Source organism: Lichenostomus cassidix, chromosome 9, assembly GCF_008360975.1.
Source record: "Lichenostomus cassidix isolate B80296 chromosome 9, HeHo_3.0, whole genome shotgun sequence".
Lineage (NCBI taxonomy): Eukaryota > Metazoa > Chordata > Aves > Passeriformes > Meliphagidae > Lichenostomus > Lichenostomus cassidix.
This window is the reverse complement of record NC_139490.1, coordinates 752669-772464: the sequence shown is the minus strand read 5'-3', so window position 1 is coordinate 772464 and position 19796 is coordinate 752669. Positions and strand designations below refer to the sequence as shown.

The following is a 19796-nucleotide window of genomic DNA, read 5'->3' as shown; positions in this document are numbered from 1 at the left end:
GTCAGGACCCGAACCCTCGGGTCAGCTCAGCTCGGCTCAGCTCGGGGACTCGAACCCGGGGCCCGGCGCGCCGAGAGCGGCGGGCGGAAGTGCGGCGGCGGATGAGGCGGGCGGCGCCGGCGGATGGGGAGGAGCCGCGCCGGGCCGATTGGAGCCGCCCCGGGCCGGGCTGTGCCGGCTGCTCCGCGCCGGCCGCCGCGGCCATGAGCTACGAGCACCGCCGCGACTGGGGCCGCGGCCGCGGCCGTGGCCGTGGCGGCGATGGCGGCAATGCCTCCGCCGCCTCCTCCTCGGCGGGCGGGCCCGGCGGGCGGGGACGGCACCCCGGGCACCTGAGGGGCCGCGAGATCGGGCTGTGGTACGCGCGCAAGCAGGGCCAGAAGAGCCGGGATGCGGACCGGCAGCAGGTGAGGGGCGCGGGGACATGGCCCGGGAACACGGCTCACCCGGCCAGGGGACATGGCCCGGGAGCAGAGCTCACCCGCCCGGGGGGACATGGCCCGGGAACACGGCTCACCCCGCCGGGGGGACATGGCCCGGGAACAGAGCTCACCCGGCAGGGACATGGCCCGGGAACAGGACTCACCTGGCCAGGGGGACATGGCCCGGCAACAGAGCTCACCTGGCCGGGGGGACATGGCCCGGGAACAGAGCTCACCCGGCAGGGACATGGCCCGGGAACAGAGCTCACCTGGCCAGGGGGACAGGGATCTGTCCCTCTGCACCTTGGAACTGCGCGTAGGGAAAAACGTAGATTTATGGTCATGCCGAAGAGCCTCGGCAGGCGGAGAATGCCGTGTGAGTGGTGATACCCTAATTGTTCGAGGATACATGGAGTCCGTGCTGATGGAAGTTGTGCTTTTCTGCTTTAGAGAGCTGTTGTGCGCATGGATGAGCGCAGGGAAGAGCAAATCGTGCAGCTGCTGAATTCTGTGCAGACAAAAAACGACAAAGAGCAAGAAGCCATGTCCTGGTGGTCTGGAGATGAAGAAGGGTAAAGAGATACAATTACCAGTTCTTTTACTTATTTTGAGTTGAGCAAAACTTCCATAAACTGGCAGGAAGACATGTCAGAAGTTATTTACTTCTGTTGAGTGAACTGGCTTAACAAATATACTCTGGTTTTTCCACGTGTATTGTCACACTGAAATGGTTGTAGCCATTGCTGTAAAACTCTCATTATTGCTAAGTTTGGGGTGTTAAATTTTTACTTAAACTCATAAAACTTATCACTGATCTCAAGGCCTGCTGTGGTAGATACATGGGATTTTTCAGCTCCCCTGGCTTGTGGAATTACTCTCCCAGAGATGGCTTTTGACTTCCATTTTCAGTTGTTGGACAATTTTGGAACATTTTCTTAGAGTCTGTGAAGCTGGGTTTGTTCTGGACTCGTTAAGGATTTTCCAGAATAGCTGGAATATGCAGATGTGCTGAAATGAGGGGGTTTGGGATTCATTTTGCTGAGGGATCCAGTTAGAGGGCAGTGGATCAAGTGGTAATTGTCTGATGATGCTTTGTTGCTTTATAGCTTTGGTACAAAATAACGCATTATATTTTAGATGCTGATGTCAAGTTTTTGGTGGTTGGTAGTTTGAGACCTTATTGGTTTAATGACATTCACTGTAGTGACAGACCCAGAGAAGCTGTGGCTGCCCCTGGATCCCTGGCAGTGTCCAAGGCCAGGCTGGACATTGGGGCTTGGAGCAAACTGGGACAGTGGAAGGTGTCCCTGCCATGGCTGGGGTGGCACTGGATGGACTTATGGTCTCTTCCCAACCCAAACCATTCCATGATTCTCTGTTCCCATGGGCTGCTGGTTCATAAACTGCTGGATATAATTCCATGCACTCTGCATGTGGCCAGGCACAGCTGGGGCAATCTCTGAAGTTTCTGTTGTGTGATTCCAGCCCTACTCCAGAACAGCCTGCCAAAGTGAAACCAGATGCTGAAAAAGCTCCTGTAAGACAGAGACCAGCCTTGGAAAAAACATCCCTGGATTGGGAAGTGGAATATCTCTGTGAAAAAAATGAGCAGGATGCTAATTTGGATGAGCAGCTTAAAGAAGACTTAATGAAGAAGAAATCTGATCCCAGATATATTGAAATGCAGGTACTTTTCCCTGTATTAAGTTGAAAATTTTTCACTGAATTTTTTTTAAATTAAGATGACCTGAAAATGTCATATCTTGCAATTTACTAGGTAGTTGTCATGATGTTACTTTTGCTAAGAATTATCTTTAGCATTCATAAAATTTATACCTACTGATAGAACAATTATTAAAAAAGGGAAATTATGAATTTCAGAAACAGTTAGAATCTGAAATTTGAAGCTGACATGTTGTTTCATTGGGTAAGTTTTTCTGTTTTATGGATTTTATCCCTGCAGTTATGTCTGAAACTGAAAGCACAACACTGGGCTCTGAAGGAATTGTCTCTTAAAAACAGAGGTTTTGTTGTTAACAGCCACATATAGAAAGTTGTCTTACCCTGAGCACCAGTTCTCTCTTCTGTACGAGACCCTGCTCTTGCAGCTCTATATACTTACCTTATCATGTACTGAATTGTTTGGCTTAAATAATTTTTGTAAATTAAATAAAACTGAAAACACACATGAAATTAAAGTTGTTCCCATGGCCCTGTGTTTATACAAGTGCTGCTGAGCAGTTTGTCATTATTCTGCAGTTTAGCCCAGTTTAGAGGTGCAATTTGTTCTATTGCTTCAGTGTTGAAAAGGTGTTTAAAGATAAATGTTGTTCTCTTTTCCCCCAGAGGTTCCGAGAGAAGCTCCCCTCATATGGGATGAGAGAGGTGAGTGTGGATTTAAAGAGAAAGAATCTCTGTTGCTGTGCTCTAAAACAGGAGAAAGCAGTTGTGCCCTGGGACAGGCAGCAATCCTTTGTGGCCTTCAGGAAGGGGAGAGGCCTCCCAGGTTGTGACCCTGGGGATGATTTCTTTCCAGACACTACCAGGGGCTCAGAGATCGTGATACGGGGCTCAATACAGCCTTATCATGGCAATATTACTGGGAATATCATGGGAATACATGGTTGCTACATACATTTAGGAACATTTCTTAATAGATCTTCATTCTCTGCCAGTTAAACCTTCCAGAAGGTTTCTGGTTACTCAGATTATTATGCTTTCTTCTGTGTATAAAATTGTGCCTTTTGTTGAACAATTAGTCAATTTAGAATTGAATATAATTCCAATTAAGCCTTTTTAGCTTGAATCACAGACTAAATGGCTGCACTGCTGGCCCTCAGTGCCGTTAGTTTCCCAGTCACAGGATAAGGTCAGTGACAATAAGTGCTGTTATTAATTGATGTTAATTCTTCAGCTGATATCCCCCATATGCAGTACAAATGGAGTATTCTGGTATGTTTGCTTTTGCAGGCTCAGTGGATGATTAGGGAACTCCTTCCTACAGTTTATGTATTTGCCCTAATGTTCTTTCTGTTAGCGTTTGTTTCTTGAAATACTCATACTCCCCTTAACAGTCCTTGGGGTTGGCAGGTAGAGGCCAGGAAACTGTTCTTGTTGGTATGAGAAATATTAAAAGATTGTGCTGAAAACCTTCAGTTCATGCAGGCTTGGAGCCCAACAGGGCAAACTTGTGTTTTCAGTCTCCAAAGATCAATAGGAGCCAAGAAGGAAGCAGAAAGGTTAAAAATGTATTTCAGGCTTTCATTTTAGTTCTTTTATGTTGTTTTCATACAGGATCTAAAGTATTTAAAGCTAGTGTTGAGGTTGGGTGTGCTTTAAACCCTACACATGGGAAGTGCAAATGTGCAGAAATTATCTCTGTGAGGTTTAAATGAAACTCTCTTTGTAGCAATGCAGGAAGCAGCTGAGCATTTCTTCGGGTGCTGACACTGCTCAAAGTTCATCCCACAGGAGCAGAGAATTGTCGAAATCCTCTAAAATTTGTTTGGAACAACAACACAGTAATTGTTGTATCTTTGGGCCCAGGAGCTTGTGAAGCTGATCAACAACCACCGTGTGATGGTGATCAGCGGTGAGACAGGCTGCGGGAAAACCACGCAGGTGACGCAGTTCATCCTGGACGATCACATCGAGCGCGGCTTGGGCTCCACGTGCAGGATCGTGTGCACCCAGCCCCGCAGGATCAGCGCCATCTCCGTGAGTGCCCCTGCTCCTCAGCCCTGCAGGCTCCTTGTCGCTCACCTCGGAGTCTGTTGCCACTAACAGTTCTGTTAGTGTGCAGTAATTGGGTATCACAAGATTTGGCACTGCAGCCTTGTTCTTCCCTGAAAAAGCCATGGGTTAGATCTGTGATTTTAATGGGTTTGGGCAGTGCAAATGTCAATTAAGATCAAAACTAATGTTGTGTCAGGCCCTCTAGAGGTGTATTAATGAACAGGAAAGAATCTGGCTTTCAAGTGCTCAGTAGTTGCTGTCCTTGATAGTTCAGTGCCAGAGGATGCTCGTCATGGGCAGGGGCAAATCACAGATCAGCCTAACTTTCTTTCTTCTTCTTTCTTTCTTCTCCTCAGGTGGCTGAGAGGGTAGCTGCTGAGAGGGCAGAGAGCTGTGGCAATGGCAAGAGCACGGGGTACCAGATCCGCCTGCAGAGGTGAGTGGCTCCAGGGGAAGGGCTGGCTGTTGTTACCCAAAGGAGACAATTTGAAAAGTAGTTCTAAAAATGAATAGCTGCTTTCCTGCTGATATTTTCCCCTAAAGGAATTCCTATGAGGAAGGAATGAGGTTTCTGAGTTTTAGGAAAAGGTTTGAGTGCAGTTACTGTGTTTTATACCCTGTGTGACAGTGACTAGCCTAAGTTAGGTTTTGTCTAGTAAGTCCTCTTTTCAGGTCTTGTAAAAGGTTCTATTGTGGGCAGAAATAAAACTGATGTCCCTAACCCAGGAATTTTGAGGAAAAGCGAAGATGCTAAAAGGGAGAATGCTCCAAGCCAAATTTCTGTGGAAAGCTATGAATTTGCTACACATATCTATGGACTAATTCCCTGGGACCAGGTAATAGGTGCACTGACAGGAGCTTGCAGAGCAAAAGCTCTTACATTTGGAGTCAGTTATAATCTTAAAAAGTATCCAAAGTGGTATCCAAAGCAAATAATGGAGCCCTATTGTTGAAGCAAAACTTCTGGTGAGAGACAACAGCTGAGCCCTCCCAGCATTTTAATTGGAGGTCACAAAATCTGCTGTTTCTCTTTGCTGTTCAGCCAGGCTGTCACAGTGCTGTGTGAGTGTCCTCTGTGCTGAACCTGCAGAGCTGCAGGAGCTGAGGCTCAGCACCTCTGTGCTGGAGATGCCAAAGGATGTCTGGGAAGTCAGGGCCTCTCCCTGCTCCATTCCTCATCCACAGAAGTGATGCAACAGTGGCCTAATTCCTTGTTCCTCCCATTGTGCTCTGAGTGAGGAAGGCAGAGTGAGGCATATCTGCGTCATGTCCAGAATAGCACCTGCAGCTGGGATTTAAGCTTTTAAAGCATTTTGTTAAATACATGAGAGAACTGAGGAGTTCTTGCTGTGTCTCTTTCAGTCGGTTGCCGAGGAAACAAGGTTCAATTTTGTACTGTACCACGGGGATTGTCCTGCAGTGGCTCCAGTCAGATAAGTAAGAGCTCCTGCTTAATGAGACCCTGAATACAATTATGAAATGAGTCCTGGGCTGTTCCAAACAGTCACAGCTCTGCTTTTTAATTTTCCAAAAAAGAAAAGGTTAACTTCTTCCCCTTCTATTTTAGGCACTTGTCCAGCGTCAGTCATGTAGTTCTTGATGAAATCCATGAAAGAAATCTTCAGTCAGATGTTTTAATGAGCATTATTAAGGATCTTCTGAATGTTCGACTGGATCTGAAAGTCATATTGATGAGTGCTACTTTAAATGCAGAGAAGTTTTCTGAGTATTTTGGTAGGTGAAATTCTTCCTAGGAATGTTGCTCTTAAGGAATTTAGGCTTCCACAGTATAGTGCAGCTCTCAAATTATAGAATTGATTTGTATCAAAAGAAGAAATTACTTCAATTTTACAAATATTTGCTGGCTGCTGGAGATACTGTTTCTCTCAATTTTATCTCATTATGACCTGATACCACTTCTGGTTTTGCTTTTTCAGACATGTTATGGAAGCAGAATCCACAGAGTGTTTTCCTAGTTAATAGTTACCATGTTTTAGCATTCTTGGTGTGAGTGGGCAAGCAAATTGAATTTAGAGTTGTTCAGTCTCCCAGCTTTTTCTAGTAGCTGGAACCAGTTGAACATCTTGGTGTGCAAAATACTGCCTGCTGCCTGTGCTTTTTTATTCAGCAGCTTTATTTGGGGGTGAATTTGGCATCTTCCAGGATAGGTTGAAATGTCCTGTAGACATGGCAGCTGTATTGCAGAACTAGTGAAGAATGTTTATTGCCTCTGTTCTTTCAGTGCAGTATTGCATCAGTAGTTTTAAAACCGAGTTCTGCCTCTCTCCACAGACCATTGCCCAATGATTCATATCCCTGGGTTCACTTTCCCAGTGATGGAATACCTGCTCGAAGATGTCATTGAGAAGTTGAGGCAAGTGTTTTTTCTGGACATCATTTCAGAGAGTATTTTGGGGGGTTTTAGCTTTGTGCATGTATGCTCAAAGATTAACTTGGCCTAAAGAAGAATGGCCTGTATTTTTCAACGGAAGACCTACCAAGGGAGGCCTTGTAGCTTGTATAGCAATTACAAATGGCACACAGCTACCTGGGAGTGTTGGTGGGAGGGGGAGAACAGTTTCTCTCTTGGTGTAGTGAATTTTCAGGCTTCTAAATCAAACCAGTCTTTCTTGCTGTTCAGACTTTTTTTTCCCTTCATGTTCTCATGCTTACTAGGGTTGGTCCCTGCTTGTGTAAGATTTCTGTCAGCAGAGAAACTGAACAATCTTACACATGGTCTAGCTAAAGCACAGCATATTGTCTGTGGTTTGGAAAACTGCTGTGCAGCTGCTCTAAACTCCCTCAGTTTCAAGTGGAATTTTGTCTGTTCCTCCCATGTAAAGGTACACCCCAGAAAAGACAGACCGTCGGACGCACTGGAGGAGGGGCTTCATGCAGGGCCATGTGAGCAGGCCAGAGAAGGAGGAGAAGGAGGAGATCTACAGGCAGCAGTGGCCAGGCTACCTAAGGCAGCTGCAGGACAGGTAGGGCCCAAGTTTCTCTGCTACCTTCAGTTTTCAGACAGCTCTTAAGTGGGAACCATAAATTAATGCTGTATTGTGCTGCTGGGTTTTAGTAACAGCGTGGTAGTGGCTGCTGTGGAAAATGATGATGGAATTGCCTGTGCAGTTGGCTGGCAACCAGTGAAGTGCTTTAGAGGCAGCAGAATTAGCTCCCTTTGCCTGGACAGATTCTGAGTTGTTCAAGTTAAATTTCAGTTCATTACCTAAATACAAATTGCTCATCCATAAGAAGAAGTCAAGTAAGTGCTTCAAAGGCAGTTTAGTCATTACATGGCAATCCTTCAGCTGTTCTGAACTGACAATAATCACACTGAACTAAATGTGGAGAATACCTTAGAGGTGCAGGAGTTGCTCAGACAAAGAACTGAGCTGATCAGGAGTGGGTTCATGGCTGGGTGGCTCACTCAGAGCCTGGCAGCAGGAACAGGACAGTGTCTGTGCTTTCCCTGCTGCAGGTATTCAGCAAGTACAATCAGTGCCCTGGAAATGATGGATGATGACAAGGTGGACCTGGACCTTATAGCAGCACTGATCAGACACATTGTGCTGGAAGAGGAGGTACAGTGGGACTGAGCTGGGGGCAGTGGCAGAGCCAGAGCTGGCAGTGACTTTGGCTGGTCACACAGAAAGAAGGGAAATTTTTGTTTTGCTCTTCTAAAAAGTAATTGAACAGCTTTGAATATCTAATTACTCTTACATTCAGAGAAATACATGTAGGTAGCTCTTTCATAGAAAAAACGCCTTGATAGACTGTTGCAGGCTGGGTCAGTGGGGTTTCAGATCTCACATGCCCACTGTGTATCAGTGTGCAAGGAGCTGGCTCTCTGTGCAGTGTGTGGTGTGTTCTGACATCTCTTCCCTCCACTCCCTCTTTTCCCTGTAGGATGGTGCAATTCTGGTGTTTCTGCCAGGCTGGGACAACATCAGCACTTTGCATGAGCTCTTGACGTCACAAGTCATGTTTAAGTCAGGTAAAACCCAAACTCTGCGTGGGGATTCTGGCAGTAGCATTGGTGGCAGACTCTTTTTGCATGGGGTTGCTGCTATTGCACTGCATTCATTTGTTAGCTCATCTCTCCCTCTCTGAAGTGTTGAGCAGTTTTGTGTGTCTGTGGTGTCTTCCATCTGCTAACAACAACTCATTTTCCTCAGTGTGGGAGTGACAATCTGAAAAACAACCTGACCTGCATCTTCCTCTTGTCTTTTCCTGTAGCTGGGAGAGCTTCCATCCAAAACTAAATTCCAATCTGTGTGCACTTCTTCTGCCCTTCATACTTTAGCAACTCCCCCTGCTTTGCTGATAGATTCATTAAGTCCTATTCATTTGAGAAGCCTTGTTACAGACTCTCAAGTACTCTGTGCCTGTCTGACACACTTTAATTTGTCCTTTTGCATCTCATGTTTCCATCTCACCTGTCTTAGTTGGGCTCTTGACTGTTCAGATGTTGACTTGCAGTGTGGTCGTTTACATTCCATAGATGCAGAATTCCAGTTTATTGAAAGATTGAATGTCAGTTTATGTATTAAACTTGACAAATTATTAATTAACTTCAGAATTTAAAAATTAAATCTAAATTACTGTACATAACTTCATATATTTTCTTGAACATACCATGTTGTAGCATCATAAAGAAGGCCTTTATACTTTTTAATTTAGATTTTGCTGTTATGATACAAATACCTGTGAACTCAGAACAAGAAACAGTAGCCTGGCTTGCAGCCTATTTTCTGTTCTGCATAGTTGATTTTGCTGTAATATTGGACGTTTCTGTGCTTACACCATATCTTTTACTGATTTTTTAACTTTCAGATAGGTTTCTTATCATACCTTTGCATTCGTTGATGCCTACTGTTAACCAGACTCAGGTATGCTGCTCTTTTATTACAATATTTCACAACTACCAAAAAAAAAAAAAAAAAAAAAAAAAAAAAGAAAAGAGAAAAAGTACATGTTTGGTTTTGGCAAACACATAAATGGGCCCTGGATAATTACAGGTGTTCAAGAAGACTCCGCCAGGAGTGAGGAAAATCGTGATTGCAACCAACATTGCAGAGACCAGGTAAGTACCTGCCAGCCCAGAGCCAAGAAAGGTGTGTGTTTAACAAAAGAAATGAAAGTGATAATTTAAAATATAAACTAGTTTGGTGTTCCCAACAATACATTTCTGCATTTGTGCCATGCATTTATAACAAGTTGTCTTTAGAAATATTTATAGACTAAACAGAGTTTTCCTATAATTGTTTTAAACAATTCAACCAGTTACATTGTTTTGAACAGCTAAACTACAGGAACACTAAACAATTACTAAAATAACTTGTACATGATAATCTGAACTGCCTGTCCTCTCTTCAGAACAGATGTGGGGACTTCTGCCAGACCCAGGAGAATAAATCAGCTCTTTCTTGAACTGTTTAGTAACATAGTTCTTACTGAAATTCCAACCACAGGTTTTTGAATTGCTGACTGTGTTTGGGAGGGAATAAAGAGAGGCCAAACCCAATTCTAAGTCAAACTTGCAAAGATGAAAAGTTGCATTTCTTTCTCTTTTTTTTGCACAGCATCACAATTGATGACGTCGTGTTCGTTATAGATGGGGGGAAGATAAAGGAGACTCACTTTGACACGCAGAACAACATCAGCACCATGGCAGCAGAGTGGGTCAGCAAAGCCAACGCCAAGCAGAGGAAGGGGCGAGCAGGAAGGTAGGAACAGTGGGGTGCTTTGGGGATGTTGAGTTTCCAGCAATGCAGAAGGTTCTTCTTCACTGCTGGAATGTACTGGCACAGCTGGCTGCTGTTCCTGGGCAAGGAATGGTTTCCTTGTCTTCCTAGGAAGCTGAAAGGACTTGTGCTGCATTTAACTCTAGAGTTTCCCTCATGTACAAGAATGTCCTGCATTTTATTTTATTTTTTTCACTGTTTGCCCTCACACCTGATTTATGAGGCTGATATATTAAAATGGAAATGGCCTAAAAATTAATTTCTGTGTTCTCTGTGCCTTTTTCCTGCTGATGGGTCTGTGTTTCAGAAGACTGAAATGGCTTTTACAATTGGATACACTTCAGTTCTCTTTCCTTGAGGAGTTTTGGGAAGCTCTGTGTAAGCAGACACAATCATAATGTCACAGTTTCATAGGGAAAAAAGTCCCACAGCAAACGACCAAACCCCAAAGAATTGTTTCTTTAAATCGTTGCAGAGTTCAGCCAGGCCACTGTTACCATCTGTACAACGGGCTGCGTGCCAGCCTTCTGGATGATTATCAGTTACCAGAGATCCTGAGGACACCTTTGGAAGAACTCTGCTTACAAATCAAGGTAAACATAGGAATCTTCAAATATATTTATTAGCTACTTTTTCACTGGGACAAGTGGCTGAGAGAATAAGTTAATGCAACTGTGAACCTGGGATTGTCAAGCCAAAATTCTGTTCCACTAGAAATGCAGTGTATTTAGCCAACAATTGCAGCCACTTTTGTTAATGCACATGTATATCTAGGTGCATCCAACCCAGGGGAAACAGAATTGTCTGGTATCAATAAAAGGTGAAGCCTACTGACAAAAATTCAGGCTGTGCTTTCCCCCAAATATCATTCAATCAGAGAAGCTTCAGTGAGAATGCCAGTGAGTCAATTTATGTGATGTTTTAAAAGAATTTTACTACAAGGTAGTTTTAGAACTGGTGTGGATTTCCCTTTTTGGTAGTTTGTATTGAATTCCTCATGCGAGCAGAAGGAGTGCCATGTGTATGTGAACTGAATGAAGAATAGATCCTTCTGCTACAAATTTCATCACTAATACACTTTTTGTCCTTAGTTCTTAGTTAAAGAAATTCTAACTCAAGCTGTGAATTACTCACACTTCCCATGAGTGCGGTTGCTGCTAACTAATTTTAGGCAACCGTCTTTCTCCAGTTGCTGTAGGCTTTTGTTGTGATTTTTCTTTCAGATACTGAAGCTTGGTGGAATTGCTTATTTTCTGAGCAAACTGATGGACCCCCCATCTCGTGATGCTGTGATGTTGGCCATAAATCACCTCATGGAGCTGGTAAAGTGTTGCTTCATACACAGGAGTGATCAGTTACTGCAGAGCTGTGTTACCAGACAGGTCTGACTGCACAGCTCTGGGCATTGCAACCCCTCATGCTTTGTGTAGAGCCTTGATCTCCCTCATTGCACAGAGGGAGTAATTCCATAATCTATGGTGCTTATGGGCTCTACACTATAGTTCTGAGGGACTTTAAATTACTCTAGACACCTGACCCTGCATTTAAGTTCCCTGCAGGTATTGATTTAACTCCCTCCTCTGTACCCCCTGCTGCATCTGCAGCCTTCCTATTCCAGGTGGATCAGGGAGGAGTTTGAGGCATAGGGAGAAGTACTTTGTGTGTTCCCTTGGGAAGGAGAGATTCATGACACATTTGTTGTGCTGACTCCATGCTATGGTGTTACTGTACAATTGAGTAGCAGCCATAAGTAGAGAGATCTGGTTTTGTGGGTGGATATTAGTGGGTTATACCTGTGTAGCAGTGGCTTTTCCAAGGAAATCCTCCCCATTTCCCCCAATGTGTTTGTTCTTTCCTTTCCATCCTTGTCCTGGCAGAATGCTCTGGACAGGCAGGAGGAGCTGACTCCCCTGGGTGTCCACCTGGCACGGCTGCCTGTGGAGCCACACATTGGGAAGATGATCCTGTTTGGAGCCTTGTTCTGCTGCCTGGACCCTGTGCTGACCATTGCAGCCAGCCTCAGCTTCAAGGACCCTTTTGTCATCCCTCTGGTAACGTCCCGCAGACGGGAATTACATATGGGAGTTTAAGTATCTCAGGAGGATACTGAGACTTAGTGAAGTTGTATAGTTTAAGAGCATTTTCATTAATTTCATGGTAATTACATTTTTATTAGTGGGATTGCCTTCACATACTATGAATTACCATTTTTCCTTTGGAATATTGGAAGTAACTGTTACTGTCATGTATGTTACACACAAAGTACTGCTGTATAGATGTACCTGAATTAGGAAAAGAGAACTGTCATGTCAGTCTGGATGTTTTATAGGTTCTAATTTTTAGGGCAAAGAGAAAATCGCAGATGCAAGAAGAAAGGAGCTGTCAAAGAACTCAAAAAGCGACCATCTGACTGTGGTGAATGCTTTCACTGTAAGCATGTTATCATGTGGTTTTCTTCTAAAATTTTACTTTGAGTACTACAGATGATCCTAAGGAAAGAGCTGATCAGTTTATGCTTTGTAGGATTTCTTTATTGGCTTCTATGGAAACATAAAACCAAACTGATCTTCCCCCTTCTTGTGTTGAAAAATCTTGCCTCCAGGCTCAGTAATCTGATTTCTGGTGGATGAGTCTGAAAAAGACAAAGGGAGCATAGTACAGTTACCTTGATGAAGTTGTTTATTCTTGTCCTTCTGGCCTCTATGACAGGCTGAAGCCAACTTCAGAAGTGTTGGAGATTTTGCTGTATTGTGTTGGGGAGGAGGAAATAAATAGCCTGGAAAAAGCCGTTTCTGCCCAAAATTGCTAGTAACAACAAATGGTGCTCTGGTGAATGCAGACAGATATCAGTGGTCACCATGGAAAAGGGAAGGTTGTGAAGTTATGTTTTTCTGCACTGTGATGTGTGCACTTATACAGGGAGATCAAAGGATTTGCTTTCTCCCTGGTAGGAAACTTGTAACTGTTGACCTCTAGTTTTTGCTGTCCTTGAGTCTGCAGTGTGTTCACTTACAAACACCTTGGAACTCTGGTTTTCATTTCTAGGGCTGGGAAGAGGCTCGGCGTTGTGGCTTCAGGAATGAGAAGGACTATTGCTGGGAATATTTCCTGTCCTCAAATACCATGCAGGTAACAGCATCCTGTCTGGGGAAGAGGAGCCTTTGGCACAGCATCATTCTGGAGCAATTTTTGTTATTTTCTAGATGCTGCATAACATGAAAGGGCAGTTTGCTGAGCATCTCCTTGCAGCTGGATTTGTGAATAGCAGAAATCCCAATGATCCCAAATCTAACACCAACTCAGGTAACCATGGAGGGAAAGGGAGAATTTATCCCAGCTGAAATCTCAGCTTGCAGAACTGCCTCACTTACTTTGCTGTCTCCTGCAGGTAATGAGAAGCTGCTCAAAGCAGTCATCTGTGCTGGCCTCTATCCCAAAGTGGCAAAGATCAGGCCCAGCTTCAGCAAAAAGAGAAAAATGTGAGGATTTGGTTTAATGTTAGTTTGTATTCACAGTGCTTTCTATGTGGCATAGTTTGGCAAGGTGAAGCAGTGGCTTGAGTGTGTGGATGAATTTCACTTCAGAGTTTGAGTCATGGTTGTGTGTTACTTCCTCTGAGAAGGGTGGGATTTTTGTATTTTTTTTTTTTTAATCTGGATTCCTGCTAATACCTGAAATAGTTTGTGTGACCTTACCATGCTGTGGCTAATGTTAAAACATCTCAGTAGCACTGCTCTGAAGGTCACTTCTGGTTATTTGGGAAGAGAGAGCCCAGTGATCCTGGTCTGTTGATTTATCACTTCTTGTATTATCAGACTCTTTTTGGTTGTATTTTCTTTGCAGGGTGAAAGTTTGCACCAAGACAGATGGATCAGTTAATATTCATCCCAAATCGGTTAACGTGGAGGAAACAGAGTTCCATTATAACTGGCTTGTGTACCATTTGAAGATGAGGACCAGCAGTGTGAGTCAGGGGTTGTGCTTATGGGGTTTGTTTTATTATCCCTTTTTCAATGAGGCTGGATCAGGGTTCAGAGGGGATGTGAACAGCCTGTGTTCTGGGGCCTTGCTGGGCCATTGTACACACCATCAGATTGTCCTTTGTGCTGTTGGGGGTATTGTACCACAAATAATGAACTTCTACAGTTTAGTTCTTGGAGGTTTTTTGGAGGATTTGGAGTTATTATAATGTCTGGCAATAACAGGTGTAAATTTTTTATTTTAGGTTATTTTTTTCATTTCAACCCAATCTAACACTTCTCAGTATGCTGACATTTTTTCTTGTTACAGAGTAGCTAGTTTGATTTCACCACTGTGTGAAAGACTTGGGACCATTTTTTGCTGTTGTTCAATCTGATTTCATTAATTTTTTTTGAACTCAGTTGCTTCATGCATCTTCAGAATTTGTGAGTGACTGAATAATGATCTTCTGGAATTAAGGATTAAGTATGGCACTTAAGATATTTTGAGGGTGATCAGACAATTCTGTTGTTTTGCAGATTTACCTGTATGATTGTACAGAGGTGTCTCCATACTGCCTGTTGTTCTTTGGAGGGGATATATCCATTCAGAAGGATAAGGACCAGGAAACTATTGCTGTGGATGAGTGGATTGTTTTCCAGTCTCCAGCAAGAATAGCACACTTGGTCAAGGTGACTGTATTTCAAAATAATGTACATGGAAGTCTCAGTGTAAAATTGGTTCTGCCTGGGGATTTCTGGATTTGATATTCCTATGTGCTTACTGATTCATCACTCAGGGAGATGATGTTTGAAATACACTCCCAGCGAGCAGTTTGAGCACACAAAGCAAGCAAAAGGTACCTACTTTAGCACAGCAGAAGCTGTAGGATGACTTGGTCGGTCCAGGAAATGTCCACATGGATATGGAAACATGAGGGTGGGGCTCCTCAGTTAACAGGAATAGGTTCTATAGAACGGTTTAATATTAGATTCCAGAAACCATACCTGACTCTTTATTTTTTACATTTTTATTTTAAACCAGTATTTTTAATCCTGAAATAGTCAGCTAATGGATGTGTGGGCTGTTAGAGGCATCACATCCAGAGATGGTCATCTCTCATCAAAGGTAACAGTACTGGGTTTTGAGAGACAGTGTTTGATCCTGAAAATAGCCACGTGGAAATGAATTGATAGGAGAACAGCAGGTGTAGAGATCAGGAGAACAGAAGGCCCAAGGCGCTGGAACCTTTCTGTTGATGCTGTGTATGGCTCTAACTGCCCATCTCTCCTTTTTCCTTTTTTTTTCCTTTATTACAACACATACTTTCCAGAATTTGAGACAAGAACTTGATGATCTTCTACAAGAAAAAATAGAAAACCCCCATCCCGTGGACTGGAATGATACCAAATCCAGGGATACAGCAGTGCTGACAGCTATTATAGACTTGATCACCACGCAGGAGAACGAGGGCTTGAGGAACTTCGCGCCGCGCTTCCAGGGCGAGCGCTACAGCTGACACTGCACTGTGCCACCGCCAGCCCTGCCTCCTCCTTTTTATAGCATTTCTTTAGCTAGAGAACAACTTTTGTAGGGTAAGCTGGTATTCTCCTCCTCCTGAGGAGCAGTTATTTGGAGCTAGTTGGCAGTATGTGTTACATGCATGTGTTCTGTGCTCGGTGTAGCTTTGGGAAGGAGAGAAAGGCAGTTTTGGATGGTGTATGGTTCTTGTCCTGCTGTAGCTGTTTTCTTTGGGTTTTTCACCCATCAGGTAACAGATATTTAAAAAACCTGCTAAAATACTGCTTAGTAATACCTAAACTGTTGTTTTTTTTAATGGGGTGTGGTGAGTAATTACACTTGCTGTGTTATTCCAGCTGTGCAGCAGTCTGCTCACCAACACTTCCACAGAAGGTAATTACAGCTTAATTAAACTAAACTTGAAAACACTTGTTGAATTTGTACTGTGGGAGGAAACAATCTTCAGAAATATTCCCCTCTTCTGCATTTCATCCCATTCAATTAATCTTCTTTGCTTTCTGTCCCCCTCCATCATCACTGCTTACTGAAATTGCAGATTACAGAAAGCGTGGTTGGATAAAAGTCATGTTGCGTAATGTGTTATGGTTTCATTGCATTCGATTTTTTTTTTTTTAAGAAGTTCATATTTGGGTTATAGTATTCCATTAAAAGTCTTTTTTTACAAGTCTTATTTCAACTGTTCTCAACGTTTTGAATGTCATTTTGTTTGAATGATTTCCAGTTATGGAAGAATATTTGAATAACAAAGTTTGTTAAGGATTTTGAGGTTTATCCTCAAGAAAAAAGCTCTTGTTTCTCCTTATATTTGCCTGGAAATATAACTTTTCTCCCTTCTTTGGTGTTTTGCTGTTTGTATTTCTTTGCAAAAATGACCTTGATCCTCAGGCTCGGGAGGATTTATGTGCTGTATTCTGAAGAAAGCAGAGGAGCTCAGGTGAAACTTTTTATACAGAAATTAGTCCAAGCTGCTGGCTAAACGGTGTTTTGCATTTGGGGTAACAGGGATAGAGGGCGCCAAGCTCATCGCTTCACCCACCAGCTGCACAAAGCGCGGCGTTTAACCTCCGTGCGCCGCTAATGCACTAATTCACCTCAGGTGTTCCAAATGAGCGAGTCACCCTGCCCGGGGTGTGGGAACGGGAAACGTGCAGCTGCGGGGAGGGAGGAGTCGGCAGCGTTTGCCGCGGGACAGCCGGAGGGATTGAGGGCTGTGAGGCTGCGGGACAGCCGAGCCCTGAGCGCTGTGAGGCTGCGGGACAGCCGAGCCCTGAGGGCTGTGAGAGCCGCGAGGTTGCGGGACAGCTGAGCCCTGAGCGCTGTGAGGGATTGAGCGCTGTGAGGCTGCGGGACAGCCGAGCCCTGAGCGCTGTGAGAGCCGCGAGGTTGCGGGACAGCCGAGCCCTGAGCGCTGTGAGGCTGCGGGACAGCCGAGCCCTGAGGCAGCCCGACCCGCCGGCATCGGCTCAGCGCGGGCCGCGGCCCTTCTGAGGATGTGGAAGCCACGGCATCACTGGAGGTGAGTCCCGGACTCAAAGGGTAGGGAAAAGGGGACTAAATTAGTGATAATTGTGTGGAAGTGGGAAGGAAGTAATTGCAGTGCGGAATTTCGGTGCTGGGAGCGAAGGGCGTCGCTGGGGCAGGAGGGCACAAGATGGCGGCGGGCGCTGAGGGCAGCAATGGTCTGGCTGTGCGGGACTGTGTGCGGTGCGGGCCGGGAGGGCAGCGGGGCTGTGTGCGGAGCGGGGCTGTGTGCGGGCCGGGAGGGCAGCGGGGCTGCTCGGGGTCACCCACTGTGCTTTGTGAGGAAAAGCTGGCGGTGGCACTGCTGCTGGCGGGGTTGAGTTAAATGTCAGGAAAATACAGGCTGGCATGTGGTACCTGCCTAATTTCCCTTGTTAATGGTTTTTGCAGTACTTAAAAGAAATGATGGCTAAGTTTTAATTAACTGCACCAAAGGGGGGCAAAAGGAAAGGGTAGCTATAGAGCCTGGGTAAGCATGGCAGTGTTGGTGGATGAGTTCCATCAAACCCCCGTTGTGGAGCTCAGCATCAGCAGTTAGCACAAAGGTACCCCAGGAGCAATGCTCACAGGGTTACAGGGCAGCTGTTAGGAAATGACTGAAGTGTAAATAGTGATGCTGCTGTACTTGTTCACTGTGGTCAAGGCACACAGCCTAACATACTTTTTAAAGCAAAAAGGAGCCAGAAACTTCTGTGTTCTTCAGAGTTTGAAAACAAGCCTGTTCTAAATGGCAGGGGTGCTGGATTAGAGTGAATTTTCCTCACTGGTGTGTGGGGTGCTGTGTTGGATTTGTGATGTAAATAGTTATTCCAGGTATGGCTGAGCAAGGCCAGGGTCTGTTTAGGTTCTCACCCTGCCAGCGACGGGGCTGAGGACACAGCCAGGACAGCTGACCCCACTGCCCCAGGGATGTCCCAGGTGTCATGTTGTAGATGGAGTAAGGGGAGACGTTCAGAGTGATGCCATTTGTCCTCCCTAGTCCCCATTACATGTATGGAGCCTGGCTGAACACCCACATAGCCTGTGGGAAGTGGGGAATTAATTCCTTGGTTTGCTTTGCTTGCACATGTGGCTTTTGCTTTAAACTGGCTTTATCCCAATCCATGACTTACGTCACTTTGACCCTTCATGTCTCTCCCCCATCCCGTTGTGGGGATGAGCTGCAAACCAGGCTCAGACCACCACATCAGGTTATTAATGTTATTAGTCAAATAGGTGATCCTTATGTAAGGTTTGTAACTTGGTTTTTGCATGGCCAGCCTGAGATCAAGAATGGTCAAAGTTCTGTACTTAATGAAGGCCTTAGGTTCTAACACCTTCTGGAGCTCTGAGTTATGGAATGAAACAGAATTCAGCGATATAGTAAATTCTTTCTGACCTTTGTGTTATCTCTAGCTTGCCTAAATGATGAAGTTTTGATACAGCTGTTGAAAAACAATTGTAGACAACAGCAGATAAATCCTTGGCGTTCCTCAAGCTTGGTGTCAAAATTTACTGTTTATTACCAACACTTGTGTTCAGTCCATTTATTTTGCCTATGTGTGTTACTTTAGAAACAAAATATGCAGGGGAAACCCAAGAACTTTGTGAATATAATCTGTAGATCCAGGATTTAAGGTACATACATGTGTGTGTGATGCTGAGCAGACTGTGCATTCTGAGGGTGTGGAGGGTGACTAAAGTTGTGCTATTTTTACCTTTTTCAGCAAATTAGCTTTGCATAATGGGAACAAATGTACTCTTCACCATGGAAGTCAAGAACAACACTGCATTACAGCATTTGGTAAAGTTCAGCAGAGAGATAGAAATGTTGTATTTATGTTGCAGGGCTGGTGTAAAGCAGCAGAAAACAGTACTACAAACTGGTCTTAGGTGTGCCATGAGGATGGAGATGCTGAGCCAGGTGCAGGGCAGGTGAACATGGATTTTGAACAGGTGCCACTGTGGAGCCCCCAGATGTACAGAGGCACCTTGACTCACTGGGAGATTGCCTGGATCAACTGAGAGCCTTTTATTATAGTCAACTTGCTTAAAACCTGGTTTGACATCTTACAGAAGGAAGGGGACAATTGTGCTATGCCCTGCAAAAATGAGAGCTGATTTTACAGTAACAAACTCCCAGCTGCCTTCTGTCACTGCTGGGCTCTTAATTAAAAAGGAGGTACTGGTGCAAGGCCCACCTCCAGTTAAAAAGGAGAGTGTGTGTCTGTCTGTGTTCAAAGTGCACAGGGGTTGATGAAGGTGTTGAGTTTTTCATATGATTTCCTTTGCAATAGAAGTGCTCATAAGTCAGTGTTAAAAGTGACCTTTTTTTTTTTTCTTGCTAATGAAAGTACTGTGGAGTGGCTAGAAGGGAGTGGCTGAGCTCCCTTGCCTGGGACAGGATGCTGGGGAGGAACAGTTAAAGCTGAGCTGCACCCTGGGCATGAGGAAGCAGGGAATGGACAGACCCTGCAGCAGGTGACCTGGAGAGGTGGTGATGCCCCAGGGCTGAGGGTGGTGAAGGGGCCCTAAGGAACAGCATTTAACACTGGGAGGACTGAGTCCCTTCAGCTGAACTGTTACCAAACTGTTTTTCCATCTCTCTTGTAATGGTCTCTCACCAGGGAGATGCTGCCCCAGGCCATTGCTCCAAGTCCAACCGGTAAGGGGGATCTGTGACAGATGAAGTAGGACACAGGATGGTGCTATTTATCTTTACAGAATAGGAAAATTTAAAATGCCAATGTCTGCTGAAGAGATTCAATTTCTCTGGCAAAAATGACATTAACAGGCAGCTTTATGGCTTTTTAAAAAATAATTCAAAACTTTTTTAGTAAGGATTTAAAAGTATTTTATTGATTGTTGTCCTATAAAATCATACACTGTCCAA

At 44.6% G+C, this 19796-nt stretch overlaps 1 protein-coding gene across 1 annotated transcript; it reads left to right on the top strand.

The window, feature by feature from the left end:
* The first annotated feature begins 86 nt into the window (after positions 1-86).
* On the top strand, positions 87-16237 carry DHX36 (DEAH-box helicase 36). The gene is made up of 25 exons (XM_085068875.1): positions 87-407; positions 873-994; positions 1908-2109; positions 2769-2807; positions 3969-4139; positions 4514-4593; positions 5520-5594; positions 5725-5891; positions 6450-6531; positions 7001-7141; positions 7636-7738; positions 8064-8151; positions 8991-9046; positions 9176-9240; positions 9740-9883; positions 10377-10494; positions 11125-11223; positions 11779-11952; positions 12245-12331; positions 12947-13030; positions 13105-13204; positions 13290-13380; positions 13745-13865; positions 14401-14553; positions 15195-16237. Exons 1-25 carry the CDS (start codon positions 102-104, stop codon positions 15378-15380), a joined length of 3054 nt encoding a protein of 1017 aa, XP_084925001.1. The 5' UTR covers positions 87-101; the 3' UTR covers positions 15381-16237.
* The last annotated feature ends 3559 nt before the right edge of the window (positions 16238-19796 follow it).